Source organism: Brachyistius frenatus, unplaced genomic scaffold (genome assembly GCF_029030835.1).
Source record: "Brachyistius frenatus isolate BFR_SWC_R1_liver_20210118 unplaced genomic scaffold, ASM2903083v1 Contig_116, whole genome shotgun sequence".
Classification (NCBI taxonomy): domain Eukaryota; kingdom Metazoa; phylum Chordata; class Actinopteri; family Embiotocidae; genus Brachyistius; species Brachyistius frenatus.
The window spans coordinates 722390-742468 of NW_027210715.1; the positions used below are offsets into that span (position 1 = coordinate 722390).

The 20079-nt window shown below is 38.5% G+C and overlaps 1 protein-coding gene across 1 annotated transcript; it reads left to right on the plus strand.

Annotated features, from left to right (window-relative positions):
- Positions 1-436: 436 nt before the first annotated feature.
- LOC138629480 (chloride anion exchanger-like) lies at positions 437-18887 on the plus strand. Its single transcript, XM_069713208.1, has 20 exons — positions 437-567; positions 5677-5816; positions 8037-8147; positions 8231-8391; positions 9599-9763; positions 9860-10012; positions 10302-10384; positions 11295-11442; positions 11554-11667; positions 12662-12739; positions 12829-12924; positions 13052-13158; positions 13532-13601; positions 14113-14205; positions 14397-14492; positions 15290-15517; positions 15607-15661; positions 16565-16710; positions 16803-16862; positions 18882-18887. The coding sequence occupies exons 1-20, from the start codon at positions 437-439 to the stop codon at positions 18885-18887; spliced, it is 2241 nt and encodes a 746-aa protein (XP_069569309.1).
- Positions 18888-20079: the final 1192 nt, after the last annotated feature.

Sequence of the window (20079 nt, forward strand, 5' to 3'; positions counted from 1 at the left end):
CAGGTATGTGAGGAGCTGCTGTCTTTAAATGAGGGCATGGAGAAACTCCAACCAGAGATTCTTGTTTGGGCTCCAGTTGAAGGTTGTTAATATTTCCATGGAGTGATTTAGACCTTGAAAAGAAAAGTTGATCTTGAGAAAATCAGGAGGCTGACAAATTTCAGAGCTAAAATTCAAAACAACCCTCTCTGGTGTTAATTTGTTTCTAGAGCTCAAATGGAGCCAGATAAATCTTCTCCCAGGACAGAGCAGGTCTTGACCTGGTTTGTGTACTTTGCCTGTATTAGGAGGTCTGGACCTTTGTTGTTTGCTGTTAATGTTCTTTGATAACTGATGTTCAAAGGCAAGACAGGATCATCTTCCTAATCTAATGTGATTAATGGATCTCAGAGCCACAAAGAGAGGAACCAGTGGCCCTCCAGGCAGCAGAGGCGAGATGATGCGACCGGGAGCTAAGCAGTATGTGGTGGCCAGGCCGCTGTACTCTGAGAAGTCCTTCGCTGAGGAGCACCAGAAGGTCTACAGGCAGCGCAAAACCATGCTGGACCACGTCAAACAGTACTTCACGTAAGGAACATGCCATGCTTTTGTTTTCTGTGCAATTTATGACTTATGATCACTGAAGAATTAACAATTAATTAACATTTAACAACCAAATAACCTTTAAACTGAATCCTTTATAAACGAAAAGAATATTAACTTACTAAAGAGTTTGGAAAAAATTTATATAAAACGGAAACTTTTTATTTATTTAAATTAACGTACTCATTGTAATCAACTATAGTTTGTCTGCATACAAAACCTGAGAGTTGTAGCATCATACTATAATATATTCTTTGTTTAACTAAGATTTTACAGTTTAAAGTAAAGTCAGGTCATGATGATTATGGTTAAGTTTTAAAGACATGTTTGTTTCTCTCTCCATTTATTTTAAGTCTAAAAATAACTTGTAGTTTAATGTATTTAGTCATTTATTTAACCTGAAAAATATCATATCAGTTTGTGGAGAGTGAAAAAACCTAAAATGCAGCAGCTATCTGTCCTTATATGTCTACAATCCAACATGAGACTATTCACAGACATAAAACTTTTTTATATGAAGGTCTCAGGCCTGAAACTTTTAAAATAAACTGAGAAATTATCAAAAATACTCAATATATTTTTAATTTGAAGCACCTGTCTTAAAGATTTTATTGCATGTAAAACCCTTGTAGCAAACTGTTTGTATCAAGACGTTAACTGATGTTAATGATGAGCTTTTAAAACTGACATTTACTCGGCTTTACTTAAAAAGTGGGTAATATTCTCCCTGCCCGGGAGATGATTTACTGTCTTTGCCCTCACCAACACTGAGCCCTGCAATTTCATTTCTTATGGATCTAGTAGTACAACTGTATTTGCAAATTGGCTACTCTCTTTTACCCTTTAACTGTTTTGTATGTGAAAATATCGGGAATAAATATTTAGATCCTTAAATTACTTAAAGGTTTGGTAGGTTTGGGACTTCAGAACAGGTCTCATTAACACTGAAATTTTTACCTAAAAAAAAAGAAAAGATGTTAACAGTTTAAAAACTACAGAAATACTCTTCAGGTTTTGGCTGAGGCTCATGTAGAGCTTCAATAGTCCCAGTATTTGCTAAATTAATGTTACAGTCTATCTTGTAAAATAGGTAAGGTAAAGGTAATTGCAGGGACCTATTCTCATGTAGATGTGCCAGCATCAGTAAAGCTTCAAGACATGCTTTAGTACTATGTAGACATGTTTAGCCATACGTCTTCACTTCACCACTGGTTGTCGAGGTGGTGTCCCGCTAACAATGTGGGCTTCATTGACAACTGGAATACTTTCTGGGGAAAACCTGGTCTGCTCTGGAGAGACGGCATCCATCTTACTTTAGATCAGGGGTCTCAAACTTAATTTACTTGGGGGCTGCTGGAGGCAGAGTCTGGGTGAGGCTGGGCCGCATCGGGTACTCCACAAGAAAAGCTTTGTTTAAAAAATTCCAATCTTCTCAAATGTCTTTATTTTTATTTTTTTAACACAAAATAAGATGAAAAAATAAATAAACAAATTAAGAATTAATAAGTAAATAAATCAGTAATAAATAAAATAATAATAATTAGATTTCTCTCGTCAGCAACTCTGTGTGGTTTCTTCAGTCTTCTATATCTGCTGTATTCAGATTTAAACGTCTTTATTAACAGTTCTTTAACCTCAATGGGTTCTTCTGAACATGAATGGTCCTGAACATGAATGGAACATTGAAGAACATGAACTGTTCTTCTGAACATGGCTTCTCTTGCCTACTCCTTGCTGCTGGAGACCTGGCAGCGCTTCCTCTCGCACAGCATCCCTGGTATTTTGCATACTCCTCAGCATGTCTGGTTGTGTAATGACGTTTCAGATTGTATTCCTCGTGCACCGCAACTTTCTCTGTGCAAATAAGACACGTCGGGGTGCCCCTGTGCTCAACAAAGAAATATTGCATCTCCCACTTTCCCTGGGATTGTCTGTGCTCATCACCGACCTTTCTCTTCACTGCAGGCTTTGAAAAAGACATGTTTGGGGTTGTGGGATATATTTTAATTCCACTTGGTGTCACTGTCGTGTTTATGACGTCATCTAGAAATATATGTCGTGTTCATCGTGTGAGGCAATGCAAATAACAAAATAATGACCCCCCCAAATAACGGTGCGACCCTATAATTGGTCCGGGTTATCGGGGACTGTTATTGCCGACGGACAGGTGTCGGTATGTGACTGCAGACCACGTTAGACTACATTATTTCCTTTCTTTTATCTCGCCGCGTACGCATCACTTTGATTTATTTTGTCAGAGAGAGACATATATACGTGTAATGTCCCGCTGGGCAGCGACTTAAAAAACGTATTTTTTGAAGTGTCGTGAACGCAGCGCGCTGGGACGGATGTCCACGTTTGCCGAATAGAAACGAGGCAGCCAGCCAGGCCCGGAAGAAAACTCTCCATGGCAACGCTGCTGTCACTTTCACTCATTGAGAAATGTTGCTCTGATTGCATCAGCCCGGTCGATGTCCCGCCCCCGAGAGCCAAATACCCACCGTGATTGGTCGGTTCGTTCAGCTCCGCACACAACACTGGAAAGTGCCATTCATAGAAAACTCGCGGGCCGCACTAACATTAAACTTTCATGTTAAGGTGGGGGCCATGAAATATCGTCTGGGCCGCGAGTTTGAGACCCCTGCTTTAGATGGTGCAGCTCTTCTTTCTAGAAACAGCCCTAAAACCTGACATCCAGGGTTGAGGCCAGGATGCAGAGCTGCAGTCTTACACGCTCCTCTGCAGCTTCTTCAGAGCTGTCACTCACCCAAAACCTTCAACATCCCATAGAGGTTGTGTCTGTACCCAGACCACCTATATTAAAAAAAATTCAACAAAAGATGTATCAATACAAATTCTATAAACATGTATCCTATCAATTTAATGGATCAAAAAAACATGACAATTAAAAGCGGACTATTAAATATCAAATCTCTCTCGTCTAAATCTCTGTTAGTAAATGACTTGATAACTGATCATCAGATTGATTTGCTCTGTCTCACAGAGACCTGGCTGCAACAGGAAGAATATGTTAGGATTAATGAAGCAACTCCTCCCAGTCATATTAATTATCATATTCCTAGAGATTCAGGAGGAGGAGGAGGAGGAGGAGGAGTGGCAGCAATCTTCCACTCAAGCTTATCGATTAACCTGAGACCTAAACTTAGTCATAATTACTTTCAGCTCATTGTTAGACTCTATTGGTTTTTCTCAATATGTAAATAAACCCACTCACTGTGGTAACCACACCCTCCATCTGCTTTTGTAATATGGAATCTGAAAATTTAATGGTATTTCCTCCAAACCCTGTTTTGTCGGACCACTTCTTATTAACATCTGAAGTTACAATAATGGACTACACAGCATGTGAGAATAAATCCCACTACAGTAGATGTCTGTCAGATGATGTCGTGGCCAAGTTTAAAGAAGCAGTTACATGTTTATCCTCTTCGATGCCGTGTGTTAAAGCAGTGGAAGACATCTACATTGATCTTAGTCCCACACAAGTGGATCATCTGGCAGAAAACACTGCAGTATCTCTGCTACAAGTCTAGATGATGTCGCCCCTCTGAAGAAGAGAGTCATGAACCAGAGGAAGTTGTCTCCGTGGTACAACTCAAAACTACGCTCTGCTAGGCAGCGACTAGAAAGATGGAAAGGAAATGGAGTTCCACTAATTTAGAAGAATTTCACCTGCCTGGAAGGATCGTCTAATATTATACAAGAAAGCTCTTTGTAAGGCCAGAACTTTATATTATTCATCATTAATAGAGGACAACAAGAACAACCCCAGGTTTCTTTTCATCACTGTAGCAGGCTGACAAAGAGTCTCAGTTCTGTTGAGTCCTCTATTCCTTCAGCTCTCAGCAGTAATGACTTCATTAACTTCTTCTTGGGGAGAGAATCGGGCCGGCCCTTCCTGTTACTGTCACTGATGTGTTGTTAGGCACAGAGACCAGATTTATACTTTGAACATTTCTCTCCTGTTGAGCTATCCGAGCTAACAACAATTATTTCCTCATCTGGATCATCCACCTGTCTTCTGGATCCCATTCCAACTAAACTCCTCAAGGAAGTCTTCCCTTTAATTAATACTTCCATATTAGATCAGATCAACCTATCTATTGTAACCGGCTATGTACCGCAGGCTTTTAAAGTGGCTGTAATTAAACCTTTACTTAAAAAGGACTCTTGATCAGCTGTTTTAGGAAACTACAGACCAATTTACAACCTGATGTTTATTTCTAAAATCCTTGAAAAAGTTGTTGCAAATGAACTTTGTGATCATTTACAAAGGAATGATCTGTTTGAAGATGTTCAGTCTTAAGAGTTCATCATAGCACAGAAACAGCTCTGGTGAAAGTTACTAACGATCTTTTATTAGCCTCAGATAATGGACTTGTCTTTGTACTTGTGCTGCTTTTGATACGATTGATCACACGATTTTATAACAGCGATTAGAAGATGTTACACGGATCAAAGGAACTGCATTAGACTGAACTAGACAAAACTAATACATGCGTTTGTTACTTCTAGACTAGATTATTGTAATTCCTTGTTGTTAGGATTTCCAAATTACTCATTAAAAACCTGCAGCTGATCCAAAATGCTGCAGCAAGAGTACTGACGGGATTCAGCAAGAGAGATCATATTTCTCCAGTTTTATCTTCTCTTCACTGACTTCCTGTTAAATCAGGACTAGAATTTAAAATTCTCTTGATGACTTACAAATCTCTACATGACCAGGCTCCATCATATCTTAGAGATCTTATAGAACCATATAATCCTAGCAGAGCACTTCTCTCTCAGTACGCTGGTCTACTTGTGGTTCCTAGAGTTTCCAGAAGTAGAATGGGAGGCGGAGCCTTCAATTGTCTCTCCCACAGTTTTTGCTTATTGTCTGTTGCCTCTCCATGCCTCTAATTCTACTCAGTCACATTCCACCTCTTTCAAAGTCAAAAATCAATCACCATCTCATTTAAACTGTCAAAATCTGAAATCTGTTCCATCTATATTTCATTAAATGCAGCCGTCCATCAACTCTGTTTTCCTGTTTAACATGGACACAATGTTTTGGTTTATGTATCATCTTAGATGTGATGCCAAACGAGCAAAGAACGCAGCTCTCTCTCTTCTGCCGGTCATCGGCTGGCTGAAAGTCTATCAATTTAAAGAGTGGCTGCTCAGTGACATCGTGTCAGGTATCAGCACCGGCCTGGTGGCGGTCCTGCAAGGTAAGAGTCAAGTTTACTGCATATGAATGAATGGTTTGATACTTTGAATTACATTGGTGTAATGGAGGCATATTAACTTAAACTTAATGCAGTGACATCATGTCTCTGACAGAACCAATCAGATTGGGACCAAACGTGGGTGGATGATGTGTCTTTGCACTATTACAGTGTTAGAAGTGTCAAAACATTCTCAACAAATTATATTTTCATTTTGGGGTACAAAGGTCAAATTTTCACCCACCATGATTTTGATTTTTTGCTGTGGTTGGTTGAGTTCAGTTCATACAAGTTATCATTTCACCGTTAGAATATCTGACTACGAAATTAAAATGATATCAGTAGCATCATTCCCACTGTGTGATCTAAGAACTGGGAGTAATCCATGCAACTGTAGTCATGTACTATTGGTATGAATTAAACAACAACAAAAAAAGAGTCTGTAACTGAACATTCTTACGGGAGGAGATGGATCAGAAAAATGGGGCTGTTACTTTGAAGTCAGGGGCAGAAATTTCCAGAAATTCACACCATCTCTCACACACACACACACACACACACACACACACACACACACACACACACACACACACACACACACACACACACACACACACACACACACACACACACACACACACACACACACACACATACTTCTTATCCATCCTACCCTCTGTTTGTTTGAGTCTCAGGTAAATGAAATGTTGTTTGTTGTGTGTTCACTATGTCATGTCTATTCCTGTTTCATTATAAGTTGTTTGTCTCGCTTCTCGTCTTTAAAAAATTTCCCCTCGGGGATTAATAAAGTATATACCTACCTACCTACCTTTCTCCTTCTATTTTATCATTAACACTTTGAGTATTTTATGTCTAATCTGATCAAATTTGACACAGTTAGCCTCTCCTCTGTTATATGAGCTGTTAACACTTGTTTAGAATAGTATAATTATTTGTAGAAGTAGGTTAAGGTTATTAACCCGGAGCTGTTATTTTTATTTCCGCAGTTTTCTTTGTGGTTTGTTTTGTCTTTTTCTCAATCAGATTCTAAAAAAATGACTGATCTGATTTTCAAAAAAACTTGAATGTAGAATGTGAAAAAGAAGAACTCCATGTCACATAGGTGCCGGTAATCCTCTGGGATTCACATTTGCTTAAATTTAGTAGAGCAAGCGGTTGTTACGGAGCGCTCCATGGGAAACATATACAGCCACTATCAACAGACTGTGGCTGCAGTTGCAGATTTGCACATAGAAGAGTCCATTGTTGGCCTTGTCTGAGGTCTGTGCAGTTCTAGTTCTATTTTTGATCTGTCTTTCTTTTTTTGCATTCATAGGATTATTATTTTTCTCGATCTCAATATTGGTTATGAAACCTCCACACTGGTGACACATTATGTTTCGGATTGTCCGTATGTCTTTCTGTCAGTCCCATTTTCAGGACCGCCTTGAGATAATATCTTCAAATTAAACATTCACTTTGACTCAAGGATGAACTGATTAGAATTCTTTCATCAAAGGTGAAGTTCTCACTGTGACCTCATAAAACATGTTTTTGGCCATAAACCAAGAATTTATTCTCCAATTATGACAAAATTGAACATTGAGATAATGAAGTGATGTATTTTAAATCCAAAATGTCAAAGGTCAACTTCACAATGTTCTGCAAAAATATGTTTTTTTGTTCAACATCATAACCAAGGAACAGTAAGGGAAACAGGACTGTTGTTGAGACTTGTACAGGTTTTTGTTTTATTTGACTGATAAGGAATCCACTTTCTTTACTTCCTCTTCCTGGACAGGAGCCTCCTGATCCTCTGGTTGTCCACCGCAGGCTTGTTGGTGTGCTGATATTAAGCTTCATGAGACAAAGTCTCTGTCAGTCCTGTGTGCTCTTCTGTAATAACAGTCTCAATGGAGACAGCATCACTCTATGCCTATGTAGTGATAAGTTCCACTCATCTTTTTAACTACGCAGACATTAAACATGATATTTTACCAAGTTTTAGTAACAAACTACCTTAAAGAATGTATTCCTTTTATTGTCATGGCATGTTTAATGACCATGACTACTGTAGCCTGAACATAACACGTGGTTAAAATACTGTGAAGTGAAGTGAAGTGAAGTGAAGTGAAGTGAAGTGAAGTGAAGTGAAGTGAAGTGAAGTGAAGTGAAGTGAAGTGAACAGTAGTATCATACTGTAAACCTGTGTTTTTGTTGCAGGTCTGGCCTACTGTTTGCTGGCCTCTCTGCCACCCTGGTATGGACTCTTCGCCGCCTTCTTCCCTGTCATCATTTACTTTTTCCTCGGCACCTCCAGACACATCTCAGTTGGTAAGGCCAGTCTCCTTCTTTCCATTGCTGCTCTCAAAATGCTACAATTCAATTCATCTGCCATCCTCCCTTTTCCCCTGCAGGTCCATTCCCAGTCTTGTGTCTGATGATTGGATCGGTGGTCACCAGGCTGGTCCCAGACGAAGGTCCACCCTTCAACATCACTGGGTTTGAAGGCCTGACGAGAGATGAGCAGAGAGTGTTGGTGGCCTCCTCTGTGTCCTTCCTCGCCGGCATCATGCAGGTTAAACACCTCACAGTAATCACTCGATTCATCTCTTCAACAGAGTCAACATTCTCCGGGGAAATTCCCTTTTATCTTTCTCAATTCAAAAGTATTATAGAGGTAAAATTAAACTGAACTTGTGGTGGAGTTACACACAAGTTTTGTGAATTGTATTTATATAGCAGCAAAGTTATCTGAAGCCACCTCACTTACAACAATAAGAAAGACAAAATCTTGTGAAAGAAAACATCACTGAGGTAGAATGTTGGTGTAAACTTTCCATTGGCTCACTATTTTGGTCAAGATTGTCCTCTCCTTCTGCTAGCTGTGTGTGTACACTAAAACAAGTTCCACCCAAGATTATTTTGCACAAACACCGTTACTGCATCCTAGACTTATTGATGCCCAAAACGATTGCTATTGGTCTAAAGTAATAAAAACAAGCCAAGGTGTTTCTCCCCAATAGAAGAAAAAAATATGGATGCAACCAGACCATTCTGTAGTTTGGTGGAGATAGTGAAGCAACCTGGTATCACGCCAAAGCATGTAATACACGCACCTGTCCATTTCAGGACCTTCATGTCAGTGTCACGTTGTGTCTCTACAAGGCGTGAACCGTAAAGTGATTTATGATTTATCCACCGAAAACTGTGCTGTGCTGTCCCCAACCCACCCCCTAATTACAACATGGCACCCTATATTTATCAAATATTACCCCATTGTATTTGTATCTACTGTATATGCACTCTATATAGTGGCCCCAAAACATCCACCAAGAAAAGAAAAGAGTAGTGCCCATGGCGTGTATGTTACTTTCTGCTCCCACTATTCAATGCATCTCATTCAGATGAGTGAGTTTCATAGCAGTAGGAGCATGAGGAAATACATTTAAAACAAATACATATCCAAATGTCATTCTTAAAAAATGCCTCAAAAGATTATTATTATTATTATTATTATTAAATTATTGGGTGACAATACCCAAAGGCTGTTTAAAATGAGAAATTAAGTATGATTTAAAAAAAAAAGTTGATAGCTGATGTCAAATAAGATGTGTAGTGTAAAAAGGGTTAGCACAATAAGATATTGTTTGTTTACTTCTCTTTCTTTTTTTCTTTTTTTATTGTTTCCTACTTTATTTTGTCTGTTATTGATTTTTTTTAATTTTGTAATTCAGTTTGAACCAGCAGGATTGTCTCTTCTCTGTTTTTTCTGTCACCTCCAGCTGGCAATGGGTATACTTCAGGTGGGCTTTGTTGTCATGTACCTGTCTGACACTCTGGTCTCCGGCTTCACCACAGCAGCTGCCATCCACATCTTCGTGTCCCAGCTCAAGTTTATTTTGGGTCTGCAGGTCCAAGGCATCAGTGGACCGCTTTCCATCATATATGTGAGTACAGACCAGCTTTCTGTCTGCTTATCACAGCCATGGAGGGTGCAGGTTGTGGGTTGGACTCCTGTTTTATTTTGTTTTTTAATTTTTCAGACCTTGGAGATCATCTTTAACAATATCACCTCCAGCAATGTCTGTGATGTGGTGATCTCCCTGGTGATCATGGTGATGGTGCTCATTGTAAAGGAGTTAAATGAGAGATTCAAATCCAAGCTGCCTGTGCCCATCCCAATAGAGGTTATCATGGTGAGCAGCGACATAAAGCCTATTAATGTTGTCCTAACCTGAGATGTTAAAGGATTATTAATCATATAAACAGTAACAGTAAACAGTCATTTTGGTTGGGACTTTTTATGAGTCCCAACCAAGTTAACAATCATTAAACTGATTTATGGTATCATTAATGGTACTGAAAAGAAAGATTTCATGTCAGTTCAAAGAAACAATTCGCAGTTAATGAACGTGTTTCATTTTTCAACTTTTAAATTTACAATTTCCAGCTGTCACTTAGTCATATCTGTCGTTTCTTTTTCAGACTGTTATTGCATGTGGAGTCTCATATGCATTCGACTTCAAGACGATATATGGCATTGATGTTGTTGGCCATATTCCAAAGGGGTAAGAGGTGATAATCAAAGCAAAGGACCCACTAAACATTTGTTTTCTGTGCTGTGAAAGGATTACTCAGTACATCCCTGTGTAACTATCATGCTATTCTGTAATCACGTTGAAAAAAAAAGCCTTTCTTATGATTTAGGCAAGCTGGTCCTTTCATTAAATTAAAAGATAAAGCTGCAAAAATCGACTTGGATAACGACTTGTACTGTTTGTGAAAGGTATGGTTCGAGAGTAAGCACCTGATTCTACATTTCCCCCATCTTTACACAGGTTTTTAGTGTCTTTCAGCTCTTTTTTTAAAAAAAAAATGTTTTTACTATTTTGGTTCAGTCTCATCACTCTCAAAAGAATATTTTTTTAGCAGTAGCATGTAGCTGTTTTCAATTACAAAAAAGGTTGAATAAACTTAGAAAACATTGCCCACCCAGCACAAAACAACACAGACAAAGTTAGCAACTTTAAATTTAGTGAAGCAATTGAGCAACACAATGTTTCTTCTCGGCATTGGTGGAGTAAAGCAGAGTGAACAGGAGATTGACAATTAGACTTAAATTTGTCAGGTGGAAACAAATACGACTTTGCAAGTTCTGGATGTATAAGTAGGCTAACTGTTACTTTATGATTATAATATAGGATATAGTGTTGTATTTATAGCTTGTTACCACTTTCCCCTTAATGCCCCAAAAATCAGTCGGTGTAAGTTTAACCACTGAACTGGAATTTTTTTACGACAGGTTTACACTGTTAAAATATATATTATTAGAGGAAAGATAAGTTTCCTGATGTCTCCAATTTGTAAAAACCTTCTCAGAAGAACGTTTTGTGTCATATTATCATTGGAGGTAAATGTCAAATCAATGAGTTTAATATTAGAAACAGACATCAGTCTGACAGACTTGTATAATTTCAGTTATGAGTCTCCGATGCCCCCAAACCTGCACATCTTCCAGGAGACGGCAGTGGAAGCATTTCCGATGGCTATAGTGGGTTTTGCTGTGGCCTTCTCTGTGGCAAAAATCTACTCTATAAAACATGATTACACCATCGATGGAAACCAGGTATGTAAAAACATTGCAACATTCACAACATTAAGGTAAAAGCTCCAGGTTTAATCAGGACCGGTGTGTGATCTATGCGATAAAGAGGTGTTCCCTGTGACCCGGCTGTAGGAGCTGATAGCTTTTGGAGTCAGCAACATCTTTGGAGCTTCCTTTAAATCTTTTGCAGCGAGCACAGCTCTTTCCAGGAGTGCAGTGCAGGAGAGCACGGGTGGGAAAACTCAGGTAAACTAGTAAATCATGTGTTTTATTATTCCCTCATTGGATAATACTTTTACAAGATCCTGCACAAAATATATACAAAGTTTTTGAGGAATGAGGGAGGAATCAATCATATATGAACTGATAACTAATAAAGTGTTTTGATGGGGAGCTCCTGAACAGCTCAGATTCATGGAGTTCACAGTTGATCAATGGCTAAAGAACAGACTAGGAGATTACTAATGAATCATAATAATCATTCATATCTGTGAAATGGAATAGCAATATATTTTTTTCATAAGGACATTCTGATTAACTGTTAACCAGCTGATAAGCAGCACAAACTATTACGCATTCATTACCAATCACTTCATAATTTTTTTACCCTTTCGTCTGGTTTGTTGTAAAGGAACTATTTGTAAAAACTCAGTAGCTTCTTCTTAGGTAGTTGTGTTAGTTGTTTGCATGTTGATGCTTTACTTTACTTCAGGTTAATTATCTGATCATGAAGTAGTGAAAAACTGCTCAGTAACTACTCAGTATGATGTGTCAATTTACAACTAAAGAATAGTTTTACAACTTTCCCAGTCTGTCTTAAAACAACATTCAGGTGTGAATATGAACACTGAAACAGGTTTTGCTCAGTATAATCATTTCTTTCGGTGTGGATTGGGGAAAAAAAGAGGGAATTTTGTAATAAAAAGATTGACATTTATGAGGATATCCACTTGATGTATCAAATTCAAAACTTTGAATACATTTTTGCATGGAAGAGTGGCTTAGGTAAATTTAAAAAAATTCAATTAAAAAAAACTTTGTTGGTTTTGAGAACCAGCAAAAATTCAAAACAACACTACACTAGAGTTTTCTCGGGAGCAATGTATGGTATTACTCTGCTAATATTTGTCATTTAAACCGAATTTATAAACCAAAGCAACAGAAATTGTCATATTATGTTTTCGTTTGTTGTGTTATGTCAGTAGTTTTTGCAGTTCCATATCTCATCTGTACTTTTCAGTTGGCCAGTTTACTCTCAGCTCTGATAGTGATGATCGTCACTTTGGCTATTGGATTCCTTCTGGAGCCACTACCAAAGGTTTGTAAACCTCAAATTCTACGGACACTCGGACGTCATTATATGATTTAAATCTTTGGAATCTGACCTTTGACCCTTTGTTTTAACAGTCCGTGCTGGGTGCTGTGGTCATCGTCAACCTGAAGGGCATGCTGATGCAGTTCAGAGATGTCCCATACCTGTGGAGGCGGGACAAACCAGACTGTGTAAGACGTCACACACTTTTTAAAGACACAAATCTCCGCACTTGAGGAATCACTATGTTCATGTTGTGTTATCTGGCATTAGAAAAGTCATATTGCTGTTTTAAAGAACTCTTCTGTGTCTCACCAGGTGGTGTGGCTGGGTACCTGCTTTGCAGCCGTCTTGCTGGGGCTGGATCTCGGATTGGCTGCAGGCCTCGGTGTGGAGCTGATCAGTGTCGTCTTCAGGACTCAGTTGTTAGTATCTGGACAGTCTAAATTGAATGTCTTTTTGAACAGCTGCAGCTTCTTCAGATGCCTTCATTTGAAAAAATGATTTATGTCGTAGCCCCGCCCCTTCCTCTACGTAGCCAAGATGGCAACCGTTTAGGGTGGAAATTGTCCAGTGTTACGTACTTAATTTTTGGACCATTTTGAGTGCATCATCCTGGTACTTGTAGTGCACTGCGTGTTTCTGTACTTGACATTGTTAACGCACTTATACACTCAGAATAGTGAGTGTTAGTACACAAGTTCACCTTTTGAAACACAGGTGAGTCTTTTGATTTTAAATTTAAACCACAATCTCAGAGCAATATTTTTGAAGTATTTATGTCTGTTTATGTTTCAGCCCACGGTGCAGTGTGTTGGTCAACATAAAGGGAACTGACATCTACAAAGACAGAAAGGACTACATCGATGTAAGTTGGCTTGGTGTCTATGGTAACGTCTGCTAAAGAAATACTTGGATGGTGGATAGTTCGATGAGAAGATTGATATCATGCTCTGGAGAGAAAAAAAATTATCCTCTCATCCACCTCTCTGGTAATAAGCTTTCCCAATGTGCCAAAGTATTCCTTGAAAACATCTATTGTATAATATTTTATTATTTATCAAGGTCCACCAGGGTATGTAAGGATTTTCCATTCGCCCATGACAGTATCAGGTTTCATTTAACTTTACTTTTATTTCATTATTTTAGACTCTTCAGGAGTTGAGGCATTATAAAAGTGTTTTTAAAGTGCCAGAATTTTATTTTTATAATCTCCACAAGCAGGGCCTGTATTTTTATACAGTAAGTCTTACCTGAGAGCTCATAAATAATCAACCCTGCATTCCTCCTTCTCTGTTAAATGTTTGCATCTTAGTTTGAACAGATAAACTATTCTTATCAATGACATTGCATTCATTTGGGTATCGTGATGTCTCCAGATATATGAGCCAGAGGGAGTGAAGATCTTCAGGATCCCATCACCAATCTTCTTTGCCAACATTGAGTTCTTCAGGACCAAACTGGTGGAAGCTGTAAGTCTCACCTGGCTGTCGAGTGTCAAAGTAAAAGAATGGAATTGTATTTTATATCCACAATATGCATGGGATGTAATATATCCAATAAAGATGCCGTAAAATCATCTTTAAAAGGTCATGTTGTTAACAGGCAAATAAAACAAACTCATTCTCTACTTATGATTCAAGGTGCACTTCTCTCTTCTCAGATCGGGTTTAACCCGCTGCGAGTGCTGAGAAAGAGGAACAAAGCGCTGCGGATGATCCGCAAACTTCTGAAGAAGGGTGACCTGCAGTGGACATCAGTAAGAAAAGATCATGTTGTTGATATAAAGAACACACTTTTACTCTGACAACACTTTCACAAAGTGATTAAAAAATATATATATATCTACACTCTCATGGTTATCTCTTCCTGCTTTGATCAGTTTACTCTGTTCAGGTCAGCACAGTAAAAGTTTTTATTCTTTAACAATACATTTTTAATGTGGTGATGTTATAATTACATCTAAGTGACGGCATTTTGTTAGGAGAGGGTGCAAGATATGACCTAGACTAGACTATGAATGTATCTTTTGAAATGTAAAAGCTGTGCCAGTACCTTGTAAATGTGTTTGTGTGGTGGTGGTGGTGGTGGGTGAATGGGAGATGGTTCCTGTCCAAGGAGGCAAACATTTAAAAGTTCAGATTTTTTTCTCTTCCAATGTGTTTTTCGAACAAACACTGTCAAAAGTGCATTGCTGATCTTACATATCTGATATACAGTGATTATTGTTTGTTTGTTAACTAAAGCACCACTTTTTTGGGCCTGTTTTTAGTGCATCATCCAAGCAGCTGTAGTGCACTGCATCTTTTTTCATTGACAGTGTGACCGCACTTATCCTCTCAAAATAGTGAGTGTTAGTAAACAAGTTCGCCATTTGGAACACACCAACTGTGTAAATTGTTACATTTCACATTTGCTCTGACTTTAAATAATCTCGACTACACTGGTGTAAACTGGCTGTAGCCATGAATGCAGTGTAAATGTAGTTGTGCCTGCTGTAATGAGCTGCAGCCATCTGTGAAGTCAAATTACTAAAACAATATTTTTCCATTGCAGAGAGGCTTCCTGAATACCTCATGTGGACCCATTGAGGAATTAGAGGACGAGAGTAACACGGAGGAGCTGGACCTGCCAACAGACTTTAAGGACCTTCCTGTCCGGATCGACTGGAACGCCGAGCTTCCCACCGACATCATTGTTCCTAGAGTGGAGTTCCACAGCCTGATCCTGGACTTTGCCGCTGTCTCCTTCCTGGACATTTCTGCCCTGAAGGGACTTAAAACAGTGTGTTGTTCATTCATAGCAACAATAGCATCAGTTATTCCACTGTAGCTTTTGTTTTCTTTTAATGAATCATCTCTAACTTTTTGCAGATGCTGAAGGAGCTGATCCGTGTGGAAGTTGAGGTCTACATTGTGGCTTGTGATCGTATGTGTGAAACTGCAACAGTTACAGCTCAATATTTAATCATTAATAATGCAGATTGTCATGACACCACTAATTTGTCAAATCTTTATTTGTTAGTAGGAGTTTTTTTTATGTAAAATAAGAGCTGTAAAAAAAAAAAACTAAAAAAAAAAATACGCGAATCTGATGAGCAAAACTCATCAGTGAAGTCTAATTTTGTTTCTTTGTATGTGTCACTTCTGTTAGAAACTCAAAACAAAACATACTAAGTTTTTATTTTTTATTTTACAACCAGAGCCAGCTGGAGAGTGGACAGTCTGTGTTATGTGGGTCATCTTCATTTAGGATATGATTATTTAAGAATAAAAACTGATGGGGTGACCTTTGTGCATAAATTGTATACAAAAATAAAGGCACAAAAATAAATGCTCCGAATGTACAAATGTAACACAACGAGGATGAAAATCATAAGCTGTGCGCTAAACTGCTTAGAGAGCAGGTGTTTTCATTTTTGTTGCATTCCTTGTTTTGGAGCGCTCTTATGTTTGTGCTTTGTCTTCAGGGTACCATTTAAAAGTAGTGATTTAAATGTAAAAACAAAATGATCTTCTGACAAAGGTGACAAACTATTCATGATGCTGGCAGTTGTTTCACAGTAGTTTATTACATATTACTTAATTGTTTAGTTTATAAAATAATGAAAAATTCCCCTCAGGACTGTTCAATGCCCAAACTGGCTTCACGACACCCTTCTGAAACACAAACATATTCAGTTTACTGAATGTCTTTGATATTTGATGTTGAGAGCATCAAACTTATCACATTTAGGAAGCTAGAATCATCAGATGTTGGGCATTTTGCTTGAAAAATGACTTAAATAGATAATCAGCCATGTCTAATTATCGTCTTTCTCCTCGGCGGCAGATTACATCCTGGAGAAACTTCACGACTGTTGCTTCTTTGATGATGAAGTTCAACCATCAATGTTCTTCCTGACACTGCATGACGCCATGCTGCACATCCTGGAGATACATCCGGAGCCTACGAAAAAGATATCAGACAATGAAAAGGTAATGAAGTCTTCATTTTATATCTAGTGAAACACATTCTTTGGTCATATATTTGTGCTGGAAAATATCAAACTCTTCAATTTATTCTGCAGATAATAACAACAGTCACAGTTCACCACCCGGGTGGCACTTTGAGAAGTAGAGATAAAAATGTAAGTATGTATTTTTTTAATATTTTTGTTGTTTTTGAGCCACAGTAACCTGCTATTGTTGTCATCTTCTTTACTTCAGCCACGTCCTACTTGTCATGCTTCACATTGGGGAAATAATTATTTGTTTCATTTAGTTTATCATTATGGAACAAAACTCACTGATCAACAGATAAATACTGAAAACTACCTGAAATGTTCCGTTAAGTTACTGCAGTATGGAGGCCAAGCATCATTTAAAAGGATTTCTTTCTCAGTCGGCATTAAGTTTAGTTTTTATACTTCCACATGGTTCTAAGTTGAACTGGACTTGAACTTGAGCGCCTTCTTCACCCACAGGCTCCAGAACGAGAAACCAGGTTCTAACTTCAGAGTGAGGAGATGATGATGAGCTGATGAGACCAAAGACAAAAAAAGAGTAAATGTTCAACAGATGATGCTGTATACTTACTTTATATAATGTATAATGAGATACTGAATTTAAGTTTACACACAGTATTTACTTTAATGTAAGAAAAGCTTCTTCATATTTTTTATACTGTACATAGTGAATTTGTAGACAGTTTTGGTGCATTATATTTTAAATGTTGTATGTTATATTTCTATGACAATGAGAATAAATAAACTTTTTGCCACGGTGTTCTCAGTGTTAAGTTCTCTAGGACAAAAACAATGTGGATGGGCTGGAAATGGTAGGTGAGATGGCTGAAATATTGAAATCAATATTTTATCAATTATGTTAAAAATGTTATTAAAAACACATCATGGAGCCAAATTGTTGTTCTTAGTGATATGTACTGTCATTACCATGAACACATACACACACACACACACACACACACACACACACACACACACACACACACACACACACACACACACACACACACACACACACACACACGCACCCACACACACAAACACACGCACCCACACCCACACCCACACACACACACACACACATATAATGTATACACCATCATGCTGCTGTAAATATATAACAAAGCACCAAATGTGTGTGTTCATCCACAGTTGAAAACAGTCTCTCAATAACGCTCTATTCAGCCTGCAGAGTCCAGCTGTTTTATAAACAGGTTATCGAAACGACAGAATGAATCTGAATTAGATTTCGTACAATAAGTAGGGGTGTGTGCAAGTCTCAGCTGATTATTATAATTTGATTAACTGGCACGATAGCTGACATTTTGGGACCCATAAGGAGGCTCCTGCTTCATTTCTTCATCTTCAGAACCTGCTTTGAAGATGGGTTGTGTTTCAGATTTTAATCCAGATCTTCATTCATTTATATCGTGTTACTTTTAATGCTCATAATTCGAACATCCTACGAAAAAATTAAAACCACGAATTAGTTAATTCTACTACTAAGTACTGTGTGTGTATCAAAGCCCTGACAAACAGCACTCCATCAGATAAACAGCATGTAATAACTATGACCATTTTAAATGCTTCTGAAGCTCAGAGTTAACTCTCTGCTGTCTCTCACTCAGTCTAATAGTGTTGTTTTGAAGAACCATATCAACTATGACGGCCTTTTGTTGCTGGGAGAACATCCCTGTCCTTCCACCCACACATGGAAATCTTGCAATTCTACACAAAGTGAACGCTTAGTTACAAAAATCTACGAATCTGCAAAGTGATGCACTGAAACATCTGTACATACAGTATATACTGTAAATGTTCAATACTGTAACAGAAGAAATGTTTACCTGTTCTCTTGTCTGAATCTCTGAATTATGGTGAACACAGAGAATCTGCTGATGTTGGGTTTTACTCTTCGTCCTGCTTCCTTCACCGTCTTTCTATGAACAAGAACATGGTTTGTTACAGCAGCTCAAAATGGCTTTGTTTTGTCTTGCGCTTTCTCGCCCCCCCCCCCTTCCTCTTCCTCCACGTGCCCCGCCTCTTACACTCTTCCTGTCTCTCCGACAGCTTCTGAGAAAATATTGGTTTCATTACATCATTTGCAACAAGTGTCATCAATTTTGAATTGTTGTGTTTAAGGTATGACACCTGTGCTTTAATTGTGTTCAGCTTTTGCCACCATTATGCATCATAAGTGCATCACAGTGCAAAATGTGTTTTAATGAGAGAGAATGTGTTTAGAGTTTTTGCAAAAAGAGTCAGAGATCTGCAAATTATGTCTAACTAGATCAGGGGTGGCCAACCAGTCAGAGACTAAGAGCCACATTTTTTACTGTGTTACCACAAAGAGCCACATCATACACATGGGCACACATGAACATCACCCCATCCCTTCCTCACACACACACACACACACACACACACACACACACACACACACACACACACACACACACACACACACACACACACACACACACACACACACACACACACACACACACACACACACACACACACACAGACCTCTGCTCAGCCAGATTTATTGTAAATGTCATACACCAACATGATAATGACAGAAATTGACTCCTACAGTACTAAGACCACAGGCCAGTCATTTTCAACAATGAACATTGTGTGCACTGTCTCACACACACACAACCAAGTCCACAAACAAAAATATAATAATTTACAATAGCGTTTTTCTTTTACTATGCATGTTGCTTAGTGGGACTTCTGGCATTCCTTGCCTTGAACAATCCTCTTCAAATCTGGCTTGTACTCTGTTGTTGCCACTCGAAGCAATTCTTTCACATGGGTGTCAGTCAGAACAGATCGATGCTTTGATTTCAGGTGTTTCAGGGTAGAAAACACAGACTTGTTCACTTATACGATCATGGCCGGCGCTCCATCCGTGGCTATTGCACAGTTAGTTTCGGTGTGGGCAGATTTGCTTTCGCAAATGCAGCCATCATTGTTTCTTTCTTCATATTTTCGTTTTGCTGTGCATTTTTTTCCTGCCATTTTGAGAGTGAACTGGACACAAATTGTTTACTCAGATGATCTTGCCCCTACTGGGAAACTTTGCGGTATTTTCATCTCACGCACATGCGTGTTTGACGAAAATACCGTATTGAACTCAAGCGAAGCGAACACGCACATTAAAAACAACACAAACACGACCTCCAAGAGACTTACAACTGAATGTACTATTCTGTATATCCCAATTTTTTTGGAGGGGTAATCCTGTCCTACCTCTCTGTATAAAGTATTTGCAAAATCAATAAAAAGATTTTAAAAGAAAAAAACAAAACACAAACTTCGATATGAACGTAAG

Bases quoted from the DNA above. Each gene is read 5' to 3' on its own strand.
- LOC138629480 (XM_069713208.1), top strand. From the start codon at position 437: ATGATGCGACCGGGAGCTAAGCAGTATGTGGTGGCCAGGCCGCTGTAC. The intron at 568-5,676 runs GTAAGGAACATG...GTATCATCTTAG, and splicing joins CACGTCAAACAGTACTTCAC to ATGTGATGCCAAACGAGCAA. The intron at 8,148-8,230 runs GTAAGGCCAGTC...TTTCCCCTGCAG, and splicing joins CTCCAGACACATCTCAGTTG to GTCCATTCCCAGTCTTGTGT.